This window comes from Pinus tabuliformis, chromosome 1_1 (assembly GCF_031772625.1).
Source record: "Pinus tabuliformis cultivar Carrire ecotype Pingquan chromosome 1_1, CPIR1, whole genome shotgun sequence".
Lineage (NCBI taxonomy): Eukaryota > Viridiplantae > Streptophyta > Pinopsida > Pinales > Pinaceae > Pinus > Pinus tabuliformis.
Genome location: NC_142297.1, coordinates 840,468,746 through 840,481,854, shown reverse-complemented (window position 1 = coordinate 840,481,854; position 13,109 = coordinate 840,468,746). Strand labels below are relative to the sequence as shown.

Genomic DNA, 13,109 nt, shown 5'->3' with positions numbered 1-13,109 from the left:
AGGTATATCTGCGAACACTGAACATAGCAAATTCTTCCTCTAGCCTAGAGGAAAGCTTGTCTATTTCTGCTGAGGCTACCTGCTTCTCCTGCTTATCCTTTTCTTGAGAGGACACTAGGTATTGTGGTGGCCAAACTCGCCACACTTGAAGCATTTGACCTTTTGATAGCAAGGGCCACATTCTCCACCTGCTCCGGACTGGGACCCTTCAATGCAAGGGCCACATTCTCTTCTTTCTTCTCACTCTTCATGACCTTACTACTGCTATCGCTGATGGTGCTCTTTACTAGAGCTCACCTCAACTCCTCTTATTGCAGATCGACCCATATTTTGTCCCAACTATGTAATGTGTCTCTGCCCAAAATACTTTGGACAAACACTTGTCAGTCCTCTGAGACACTATTTAATTCTAATCGTACAAGCTCTGTGGGTTGGGGCGCCTCTCGAATGACTGCTAGCTGATCTCGAACCTCCCAAATTTGAGTGAGGAAGGGATCTATGCCTTCACCCTTCTGCATCCTGATGGTTCTCAGCTTCTCTTGGAAAAACATCTTCCGCTACTTGGAAGAACTCTGATATAACGTAGAGAGAGCTACCCACATTTCCTTGGCAACATTCTTGCCAGAAATATGTGAGACGATATGATCTAAGACTCCATCCAAAATCATTTGCTTTGCCTTCGTCATTTGCTTCTTGTACTCCTTGAGCTGATCCGCATACTAGGGAACTATTACCACATTGTCCTCGTAGGCTTTAAGGCCATATTCATCTAGAAGGAAGGACATCCTCGCCTTCCAGATGACATAGTTGGAGGCTCCCTCCAACCTATCCTGATCGCTAAGCCTAGTTGTGGCCATTTCGAATCTGTCGAAAACTCCCCTTTTCCTCTGCTTGGTTGCTGGTTATTCTATACGCATGCCCTTCTGAAGTGAGAAAGATTTGCACTCAGCTACTGCCAATCTGCTGTTGTAAAAATCAGATTTCTTGGCTATAAACCCTCTGAGACAGAATTTCCCTCTGTTGTGTGTGCTTTTCTCTTCCACCTGATGCAGATTCTGCTGTTGCAAAACCCTCTGCGTCCAACCAGAAATCTGCTCAGCGAAATTCTGAGTCGTCGCTGCTCCCTATGACTGTTGGAATCACAATCCCGGGCAACTTGACTTTTTTGCAACCCTGCAACTGAAAATCAAATTTTTGCCCTAGTAATTTGGCTTGCTTATCAATGGGCTGTGCTACCTCTAGAAGTTTCGTCCTGCTGTCCCCACTGAACAACGAAATTCCCTTCTTCGCTTCTGAGCTTCTCAACTGATCACTCATGCTTTGATACCATGTGAAAATTTCAAAACTGAAATCTTATTGCATCAATTGGAAATTATTCTTCTAATTGTTAATTTAATTTAACAATTTATTTTCTCACACAAATAACGAATAATTCACTACTGCAAACTTCACAAATAGACCGTGGAAGAAAAATAGCGCTGAAATATGAAAAAATACTAGCACACAATAAAAATGACACCATAATTTTTGGACGAATGTCCTTGGAAAAGCCCAACTTGGGAAAACCAGTGCAATAGTTGAGGGTTTTTATTATTATGCAGCAGTGAAATTCTTAGTACAATCTATGGATGCCCAATTGGCAATCCAAACAACAAGAAAATCTTGCCAAAATTATTTAAGGGAATTACCCTTCTTCCACAAGCAACCCCAACACAATTTTCCTTCAGAAAATCGTCCTCCTGGAACCCTCACGCTGACCTTTCCGTAGTGCTTATGCTGGCCCTATGACGTCTAGCCCAAAACTACCTCTGATGAAGTCATCTACCTATCTCTGCTAAGGAAATCTCTTCTCTGGAACTCTGAAACCTCTATTCGGCCTCTAGAACTAAAATCAATTTTTCCTCAAGCCAAATCGAATTGCTCTTTTGAAGCAACTGCGAAGTCTTCTACGCTGCTGCACTAGGAATAATTCGGCCTCCTTATTGCTACCTCTCCAGATCAAGAAAACTTCCTCTGGATCACTTTCCTTGCCCCTCAATGTCTTTGCTTTCTCACTGAAGCTCAAACTCTCCGGCAACTGATTGCTGCTACTCTGGAAAATCAAATTCTCAAGTGTCTTTGGTGTATTCTCCATCATCACATTGATCCCTTCTTATATCTTCATGTTGGGACTACAACAACCAAGATTAAATCTTAATCGATGGCTTGTTGGGTTGTGTTATATTCTTTCCACGACTAGTCCATGTAGTTAACCGGGTGGTTAGAAGGGGGTGGAGCCCCCTCTTCGTTATGCCAATTGCGGGGGGAGTCACAGGCGGTTTGAGGGGTGCAAGTAACCCCACTCTATGGGCTCCAGGGCAGCGTCTCAGAAAATTTTGGTTTTGGATCCTATATTAGGTTGGATGGACCTACCTATGGTTTTGTGCATGTTTTTCACACATGGTTTTGGACGCGATGGTTTTTGATCCATGGTATTGGATGCTTCGGCATGTATAAATATGTATTGTAACATTGAAAGAAAACATAATGAAAAATCAAGTTGGTAGTTCCGATTTTGGGATCCAGGGGAAAATCACTGTGTATATGTGTTTTATGTGTTATGCTCTCGCATTGTTTATTTTCTGTGTTTTAGAATTCGTATGCAGGTAATTTTTGTACGGGGTTAAAACCTACATTTGGTATCAGAGTTGTTTTGGCTTCAAGGGGACGCTTTTGTTGTTGAGGGGTTTCGCTCAGCCCTGTGGCAGACCCTGTTCAGTCAGAGATCTGCGAGATCGATTCTGGTAGTAAAGAAGATGGCGAGCAGTGGAAAGATAGAGATCGAGAAATTTAATGGTCAGAGTTTTGAGTTGTGGAAACTCAAGATGGAGGATCTGTTGGTGGATAAAAATCAGTGGATCGCGGTAGATCTGGGTACTAAACCAACGAGAGTGTCTGATGAAGAATGGAAGAAGTTTGATCGGAAGACAAAGAGCACAATACGATTGTGTGTCTCAGATTCACTATTGTTGAATGTATCAGGGGAAGCTACGGCAAAGTCTTTGTGGGACAAGTTAGGGACTTTGTACCAATCTAAGTCTATGGTGAATAAACTATTCCTGTGGAAAAAGCTGTATAACCTGAGGATGAAAGATGGAGATCCGGTGATAGAGCATCTGAATGCATTTAATACTGTGGTAAGTTAGTTAGCATCTATTGATATTAAAATTTCAGATGAAAATAAGTGCATCAGTTTGTTGTGGTTATTGCAATAAGTAGCAATGCAACTGCCTTGCAGTTTGATGAAATAGTCTCATCCTTGCTGACGGAGGAGACGAGACGAAAAAATATGGAGAGCCAGAATGGTGATGCCTTGTCTGTACAAGGACGGTCCCAGAACAGAAACAAAAATAAGTCATTGAGTGGGAGATCTAAATCTCCAGAAAAACCTGTAAAGGTGGTGTGCTGGAAATGCGGAAAAGAAGGGCACTACAAAAGGGACTGTCAATCTAAGCTCTTGATAAAGGAAAGGGATCTGTGATGCTCTTTCTGCAGAGGCGAAAACCACCTTAGATGAAGGTGGGGATGTGTACTTGGCTTCTTCAAGTACACATGTAGATCATGAGGCATGGTTGATTGACTCAGGTGCATCCTTTCACTTCACTCCCCATAGAGAGTGGTTCTGCGAGTATGATAAATACGATGGTGGTGATGTCTTCTTAGGGGATTATAGGAAGGCTAGAATCGTTGGTCGTGGAAACGTAAAGTTGAAGTTGCAAAGTGGAAGGGTTGGAACACTTCCAGGTGTTCTGCATATTCCTGCATTAGCCAAAAATCTGATTTTTGTAAGCAAGTTGGATGATGCAGGTGTAAAAGCAGTGTTCGAGAAGGATACCTGCAAGATGGTTTGGGGAGCACAGGTATTGATGCAGGGAGTTTGGATTGGAACCCTGTACAAGCTGCAAGGTAGCACGGTTGTTGATGGGTGCAACAGTTCTGTGGTTCCTGAAAGTGGAGCAGAAAATCTAGTGGTCTCTGGAGAGAAGACCATGCTGTAGCATCAAAGGCTTGGACATATTGGAGAGAAGGGCCTTCGAATACTTAATGGTAAAGGTATGGTAGAGGTATGAGTAATAGCTCTCTGGATTTTGATTTCTGTGAAAATTGTGTATATGGGAAGCAGAATCGGGTGAGTTTCCCCTCTGGTGGTAAGAGGGCGAAACAGATATTAGAGCTTGTGCACAGTGATGTGTTTGGACCTGTGAAGGTTCCATCACTGGGTAAGTCTGTGTACTATGTATCATTTATAGATGACTTCTCAAGGAATACATGGATATATTTCCTTAAGAAGAAATTTGAAGTCTTTGACAGGTTTAAAGAATTTAAGGCTCTGGTGGAAAACCAGACAGAGAAGAAGATAAAGGCGTTGAGGACAGATAATAGTAGAGAGTTTTGCAGTAAGGAATTTGAAGAATTCTGTAGGAAGTGTGGTATAGCACGACAGAATATTACTCCATATACACCTCAGCAAAATGGAGTTGCAGAAAGAATGAACAAGACGTTGATGGAAAGGGCAAGAAGCATGCTTAGTGGTGCCGAGTTAGAACAAGAATTCTGGGCAGAGGCGGTGGAGACAGCATGTTACTTGATCAATAGATCACCTTCATTAGTGTTGGAGGATAAAACTTCACAAGAGGTATGGACTGGTAAGAAACCCTCGCATTTCCATCATCGAAAGTTTAGGGAAGCGCTTGAGATTGAAAAGAGGCCAAGCAATCTCAATAGGGAGGATGGCTGGAAAATCAGTAGGTGTTGGGCTCCAGCACTCTCTTCCTAGTCGTTTTCCGCCCTCCTCTTTAGGGCGTCTTTATTATTATTTTTATTTATTTTATTATTATTATTATTTTTATTATTTTATTTATTTATTTATTTATTATTATTATTATTATTGTTTTAATTAATTAATTAATTTGTTTTTTTTAAATGTCTTTTAGCTTTCTCATCATTATTTTTTCATTTAATTATTTATTTTTAAAGAGTTAATTTTTTCTTTTCTGATTATAAGGTCCTTTGGGTCTAATTTTTCATATGAATTCTAATCAGCTTATTATTTTTATAATTCTCCCATTTCAATTATTTTTATATATGTAGAAGGTCCTTTATATAACCAATTCTCCATTTTAATTCTAATCTACTTATAATTTTTAACTAATTTTACTTTATTTTATTTAGATAATATAAAATCCTTTATGTAACTAATTTCCATTTAATTATTAATTAACTTATAATCTTTGATAATACTTTTTTACTTTATTTAAGCATTTAATTTATTCATATATTATTTGGTCCTTTATTTAACTAAAATTCCTTCTAAATAATATTTAACTTATAATTTTTAATAATATTTTTTGAACTTAATACCCTTTAAAATTATTTTTAAATATATTCTAAGGGATTGGTCCTAAATATTAATAAAATAACTTTGACCCCGGTCCTAGAGTCAAACTAGCCGTTGGTCAAGTTAGCCGTTGGAGGCTCTGCTCAGACTATTTAACTTGCTAAGCTTGATCTGGTTCTTCAACTTGTCCTGACGATGAACCACACTAGTTGGTTCGAAACGCGTCGACAAATGGTATTCCATGTGATTTTCGCTGAAAAATCTCTCACAAACTTGATATGGATCACAGAAGCCTGAACTTTATAAAAAAAAAAAAGAAACCCTCTCTTTCACATCTGAGGGTATTTGGATGTGATGCATATGTACATGTTCCAAAGGAGAAACGAACCAAGTTGGATAGTAAATTTGAAAAGTGCATTTTTATTGGGTATAAGGATGGTTTAAAGGGTTATAAGCTTTGGAACCAAGTAACGAGGAAGGTTGTGTACAACCGAGATGTGGTGTTCAGAGAGGTGAAATATGTTATTAAATATGAAGTCCAACCAAAGGAACCTGAGAAGATAGAGGTTGAGCTAAAGAAGGAAGAATTAGACTCTATAGCAGAGTAGGAATCAACAGATGAAGAGCCACAAACTTCGGGTGTGAGAAAATCAATTTGAGAAAGAAGACAACTAGAAAGGTATAGTCCATCTGCTTTCTATTCAAATTTTGCTTTATCTATTACTGATGATAATCCCAAAACTGTGAAGGAAGCAGTAGATTCAGATGATGGAAAACTCTGGAAATAGCCCATGGTTGATGAAATCGCATCTTTGCACGAAAATGAGGCTTGGGATTTGGTGGAGTTGCCGGCTGGAAGGAAACCCATTGGCAGTAAATGGGTGTTCAAGAAGAAGACAAATGCAGAAGGAAAGGTGGAGAAATACAAAGCTTGGTTGGTAACAAAAGGTTATTACCAGGTGCCGGTAATTGATTTTGGTGATATTTTTTCTCCTATTGCCAAGGTAACTTCTATTAGATTACTTTTATATGTTGCAACTTGTTGCTACTTTTGATTTTGAGGTAGAACAGATGGATGTGAACACAACATTTCTTCACGGGGATTTGGAAGAGGAAATATACATCAAGCAACCTGAAGGCTTTGCGGTGAAGGGTAAGAAAGAACCGGTATGCAAGTTAAAGAAGTCTCTGTATGGGTTAAAACTGTCACCAAGGATGTGATATCACAAATTTGATACATTTATACGGGGACTTGGCTTCACCAAAAGCATTCCAGATCACTATGTGTATTTTAAATTAATTGGTGACCATGTTATTTATTTGGCCTTGTATGTGGATGATATGTTGCTAGTTGGAAATGACAGAAATTATCCAGGATTTGAAGACCCAATTGTCCTCCAAATTCGACATGAAAGATCTTGGTGCTACAAACTATATTTTGGGCATGGAAATTAAAAGAGATCGGGCAAAGAGGAAGCTTCCGTTAAACCAGAGGAAGTATGTCAAGACAATATTGTAGAGATTTAATATGTAGGATAGTAAACCGGTGAAAGTTCTTATTCCTGTAGGTATAAAGTTATCTGCTGAACAGTGTCCCAAGACACAAGAAGAGGAAGAGGACATGTCCCGTGTTCCATATGCAAGTGCAGCCGCTAGCCTGATGTATGCAATGGTTTGTACTAAATCAGACATTGCACATGCAATGGGAGCATTGAGCAGGTTTATGTCAAAACTAGGAAAGGAGCATTGGACAACAGTGAAGCGGGTTTTCAGGTATTTGCGTGGCACTAGTGATTATGGTTTGTGCTACCAAGGAAGACCAGGATTGGATAGAGTGTTGGATATTCGTGGCTTTGTTTATGCAGATTGGGCTGGAGATTTGGATTAGAGAAGATCTACAAGTGGGTATGTGTTTAACCTATTTGGAAGTACAGTCAGTTGGATGAGTAAGAAACAATCTGTAGTGGCACAATCAACTACAGAGGCAGAATACATGGCAGCCACTCATGCAAGCAAAGAAGCAGTTTGGTTGCAGAGATTGTGTTCAAGTATGGGGTTAGTACAAGGAGCTATAAGGATAGACTGTGATAGCCAAAGTATAATTTTCTTGGCAAAGAATCCTGCATATCATTCAAAGACAAAGTGCATTGATGTTCAGTATCACTTTGTGAGGGATATGTTAGAAGACAAAAAGGTGTTGCTGGTAAAGGTGGACACTTTGAAGAATACTGCAGATTTTGAGCTCTGAGAAGTTCTCTTGGAGTTGAGAAACAATGGGCATTGCAGGGCTGAATAAATGACTAAGCTCTCTTGTGGCCCCCTGTGGAAAGAAAACAACAAGTGGGAGAATGTTGGGTTGTGTTATATTCTTTCCACAACTAGCCCACGTAGTTAACTGGGGGGTTAGAAGGGGGGCGGAGCCCCCCGCTTCGTTGCGCTGATTGCGGGGGGAGTCACAGGGGGTTTGAAGGGTGCAGGATGGACCTACCTATGGTTTTGTGCATGTTTTTTGCACATGGTTTTGAACGTGATGGTTTTCGGTCCATGGTTTTAGACGCAATGGTTTTCGGTCCATGTTATTGGATGCTTCGACATGTATAAATATGTATTGTAACATTGAAAGAAACATAATGAAAAATGAAGCTAGTATTCCCAATTTTGGGATCCAGGGGAAAATCTGTGTATGTGTTTTATGTGTTATGCTCTCACATTGTTTATTTTCTGTGCTTTAGAATTCGTATGCAGGGAATTTTTGTACGGGTTAAAACCTACATGGCTCAGATCATTTCCGGATCGATCCATGTGAGTTTCTATAGAATTCTCACCTTGACTTAATTAATTCTGATTAATTAACCAGTTTTCCTAAGTTTAGACTTACGAAACATTTAAAAATGGTTAATAATCTAAATAAGTCATCCCTATGTGGAATTTCCATAAACTATTTATGGGTTTTAGAGATATGATGTATTCTAGCCTCTCCACCAAATTTCATGGCTAGAATACCTCTGATGCTATAGAAACTAACATCAATTACCCTAAAATCGTTACATGAAGCTACCAAGCTATTTTTCATTGCCAACACATGACTAAAAACCAAATGATGAGGCTTCAAATATATCCACAACCAAGAATCGCCAATGACCTTGTTGAAATACTTTATGCAAACCAAAATGTTACAAACAGATACGGGGTCATATAATAATGTATTCTGTGTTGATTTGTGATAGCATCGGATGTGCTCTAGCTGTAAAAATTTGTGGAAAGGCTAAGGCACATGAGATCTCCAAGATCCAAAAATCGTTTAGGGAAATTCCACCCAAATGGAGAGATATTAAAATAATTAATATTTTTAATGGGTTCTAAGTCTAAACTTAGGAAAATTAAAATATTAATGTGTATTAATATAAAATGGGCGAGAAAGTTCTAAATAATGAAGATCAAGTCAAATCTAATCTTAACTGTTGATTGGGGACTTAATCTTGGTCGTTGAATCATCAACAAGAAAAGTATAAGAGGAGGCTTGAGGGTCAGTTGGAGACACACCAAGTTGATCAAGAATTCGATTTTCTGGGCTAGGGTTTACTGAGAAATCGAATTAGTGATCTGTTGCAACAAGGGGTAGTTCGACAAAAGGTCGAGAATGCATATCAGAGAGGCAGAGAAACTGCCGGAGAGACAACATAGAACCTTGGAAGGTTGATGTAGAGACAGCCAGGACTGACGCAGAGGCTGAGGAAGCCAACGCAAGTGACACAGAGGGCCAAGAGGCTGACGCAGAAGCAGCAAAGGCTAGTAGAGCCGACGCTGGGCTGAAGAAGTAGCGCTGAGGAACTTTCATGGGGTAGACTGGGAGATGAGAGGCAGACACAGAGTAGAGGAGGGTGATGCAGTTCCAGAGAGAAGCTTGGAGCAACTTTCGCTGTCCAGCTAAGGAGCTGTCAAAGTTGTTGTGGGATCAATCATCTAGTTGTTGATCAACGAAAATATCTGTCTCTGAGGAGAGGTACTTCTACCAAGGAAATTCTTTGAAGGGTGAGCCAATTTTGACACCTTAGTTGCATTCAAAAAACTGCATAATAATAAAACCCTCATATTTGCTGCAACAGTTTTCCCGCATTGGGTTTTTCCAGGGATGATTGTCCAAAAATAACAGTATCCCTTGTGTGTTTGTCTCAGTTATTTCAGTTGCTGATCTGTATATGTATTAAGATTGCATTTATGTTTATTTTGGTATTTATATTTATAAATAAATTGTTAATGGAAAGAACAAGTAAGAGATAATAAACCAGATAATGCAGTAGAGAATTCTGATATGTCAGACTTAGAAATTTCAACGTTCTGATGAGATAGCTACAAATGAAAAATTAAAAGTATAATTCTAAGCATATATATTTTTATCGATAAAGAGAAACTCTCCCTAAAGGAGAAAACCTTGAACTATTGAAATAAAATACGTCAATACTCTCTAGATGCATAAGGAGAATCTGTAACACTTGAAGAATTAATAACAAAATTCTGTACTATGTAATGCAAAAACCAAGTGGTCAACCTTGGCTTAAAGTCGAATTACAAAGCTTACAAAGCCTCGTCGGCACAAAGTCGAAATAAGAGAATGACCGGTGAAAATGACAGACTAAGGTAGTCATCAAGTTTACACAATAACCCTAATTAGTATGAATCATTGATCAAGTCTTAATATATCACCATCGTAGATCTTAGGGTTTCCATCTATAATCGTGGTGCACACAATTGTTCGACACATGGAGTAGATCGAAGTATGACGAAGGTTCGGGAAGCACTTTGCTAAAGTTAGAGTTATATAAATGCATACCACATACATTTGCCGAATATCATTTAAAACAACTTATATATATGAACTCATATAAACATCATGGTATACCATGTCTGGACAACGCTTATAAAAGATTGGTAGATGCGGTTTTATGTTAAATTTGACGTCGTTGATCATTATATGTGACCAAGGTCGGAGGTCGGGGTTCAGGGTTAAAACACTTTTCATCAAAGTTTACTACACGACTAAGGTCAAAGATCGGGATTAAAATGCTTTTTGCTATAACATGCCAAGTGCTGACTACGCGACTAAGGTGAGGTCTGATTATGATTTCACTGACTGGTCTCACCATTAGATGGTCTGTCATATTTTATATATATATATATGGGGTTATATATATATATATATGGGGTTATTATGAATGGTAGGTATATGTTTGCTAATATAAATTAGCAAGAAAACAAATATGTAAGTCTGATGGTCAGGTCTGATTATGATTTCACTAGTCTCACCATTGGATGGTCGTCAGATTTTATGTAAAATAATATATATATATATATATAATTTCACTGATTAATCTCACCATTGGATGGTCATCAGATTTTATGTAAAATGATATATATATATATGGCTATTATGAATGGCAGGTATATGTTTTGTAATAGAAATTAGCAAGAGAACCAATATGTAAGTCCGATAGTCAGGTCTGATTATGATTACACTGACTGCTCCCATTATTGGAGGGTCGTCAGATTTTATGTAAAATGTTATATATATATATAAATAACTATACAAGACTATTATGTAAAATGATATATATATATATATATATGAATAACTATACAAGGCTATTATGAATAGTAAAGGTATATGCTTTGTAATATAAATTAGCGAGAAAACCAATATGTAAGTCTGATAGTCAGATCTGATTATGATTTCACTGACTGGTCCCACCATTAGACGGTCATCAGATTTTATGTAAAATGATATGTATATATAGGGCTATTATGAATGGTAAAAGTATATGCTTTGTAATATAAATTAACAAGAGAACTAATATGCAAGTCTGAAAGCCGTAACGAAATTCGAGAACCAAATACATTTACTTCAAGATATAGAATAAACTGGTTATTTTGAGTTGCTAAGAAATAGTATATTATCAAGGATGTCATTGAAAAGATTTCAATGATTATAATGGTATAAGAGTGCTAATGCCCTTGATTTACGTTCTTGTAAAAATCCAATTTTTTTTTAGGGTGTATTAGGGGTATGTTACTGCCCTCCCATATTGTTTGCTCGTTTTTGTCATCCCATTGGTTTGACCACTTTTTCATCAAATTTTGTTTGAAAACTTAACCTTGCATTAGAATGGAGAATGCGTTTTGTAGTCGCCCTACAACTGAAAAATCACAAATTGTCTTTTGAATCAATTGTTGACGTTTCATGTTTATCTATATCCCGCATGGTTATATATGTACAATTAAAACTAGTTATCGTGTTGTTCGTAAATTTATACTTTGTAAGACAACATTAACTCTGTAGAAGTGAATCAAGGGGTTCACAAATAACAATTCAATATGGCATACTATGCAGCTTGTCGAATCTGTAGAATCTAGAAGATGAAAGAACTTTATTTTCCCTTTACTTAGTTGGCTTATTTGGAGATAGTTCAAAAAGAAAATTAGAATAATTTTGAATTTTAAGAAATGTGATGTGATGTTTGAACAGGGTTATGGCCTAACTGAATCTTGTGGCATTGCAACAATCGCAATGCCAAAAGAAGGGAATAGACATTTTGGATCGGCAGGAGCATTAGTTCCAGGACTTGAAGCAAAAATTGTAAATCTGGAAACAGGGAAGCCTCTCCCCCCTAATCAGCGAGGAGAAGTGTGGCTTCGTGGGCCCAATATTATGTCAGGTAGATGCATTTCGAACTTGTATTTTCACATCCATATGGTATTTTAAATTTTAATTAAGGGCTAGTGATGAAATGATGGATCTGGTCTTTCGTGTTTTTTATATTTTTCTATTTTCTTTATCACTTTTCCTTCTTCTCAGTTATCTATTTCTATGTTCAACCTTGCTGCGCAGCTGTATTAAAGATGTTTGGAATATATACTGAACCGTTGTTTCAGCATCTGCATGGTGGAATGTTAATGCTATAATTATGAGTTCTGCCAATTTCTATTTAAGGATTTTTAGAGTAGAGTGTTACGTTTGTCTTAAAATTTTTGCCGTTATGATCAGGACTTTATAACAATTCCCTTCTTACAATAACGAGGACAAAAGCTTTGAGCCTTTGACATAGGAGAGTTTTTGTCCGTTTCTTTGTATATCTTATCAAAATCTGCTACATGTCTTTATTCTATGTTGTGTTGCAAAATAGCACTGAGCAAATTTCTTGATAATATCAAAGCTGGATGCATTTCAAGTGTTATTCAATATTTGAACTTGCTTGCTATGAATTACGCTTACATATATATCACATGATGTTTTCCTCTGCATTGCAAGTGCTATTCGATATTTGAACTTGTTTCATATGAATTACGTTTAACGGTTTACATATATCACATTATGTTTTCCTCTGCAGCAAACACTGTATTGTGTTTTATTTTTTAATTGCGTAATGAACAATGGTAATAAAGGTTACAATTTTTTCACTACCCAGAGCACCATATACGGAAATGGTACCTCTTTGTTCTTCACATATCGACACTTCATTATTTTTCATTTCTTTTGTTCTGGCTTCTTTTCATTTATTTTTCAGTAGTGTAAACACTGTTTTCCAAACTACGGTTAAGGTGGTAACGATAGATTGCACTATTTAAGAATGAAAAATTTCATAAGAAACAGGGGAAGCAGGGAAGAGCTTCAATAAGTAAATAAGTGCAAACATGAAGTGCATGTACACCATTTTGCCTTTTGCAAAGCATATGTTTT

The 13,109-nt window shown here is 37.6% G+C and overlaps 1 protein-coding gene across 4 annotated transcripts in view; it reads left to right on the top strand.

Moving 5' to 3' along the window:
* The window catches only part of LOC149216790 (putative CoA ligase CCL7), a 242,721-nt gene that overhangs the window by 209,868 nt on the left and 19,744 nt on the right, over positions 1-13,109 (top strand). For all 4 annotated transcript variants that reach the window (XM_089392855.1, XM_089392853.1, XM_089392852.1 and 1 more), the window contains exon 2: positions 11,898-12,087. In XM_089392855.1, coding sequence (XP_089248981.1) covers positions 11,898-12,087 — 190 coding nt within the window. The remainder of the gene's footprint in view (positions 1-11,897; positions 12,088-13,109) is intronic.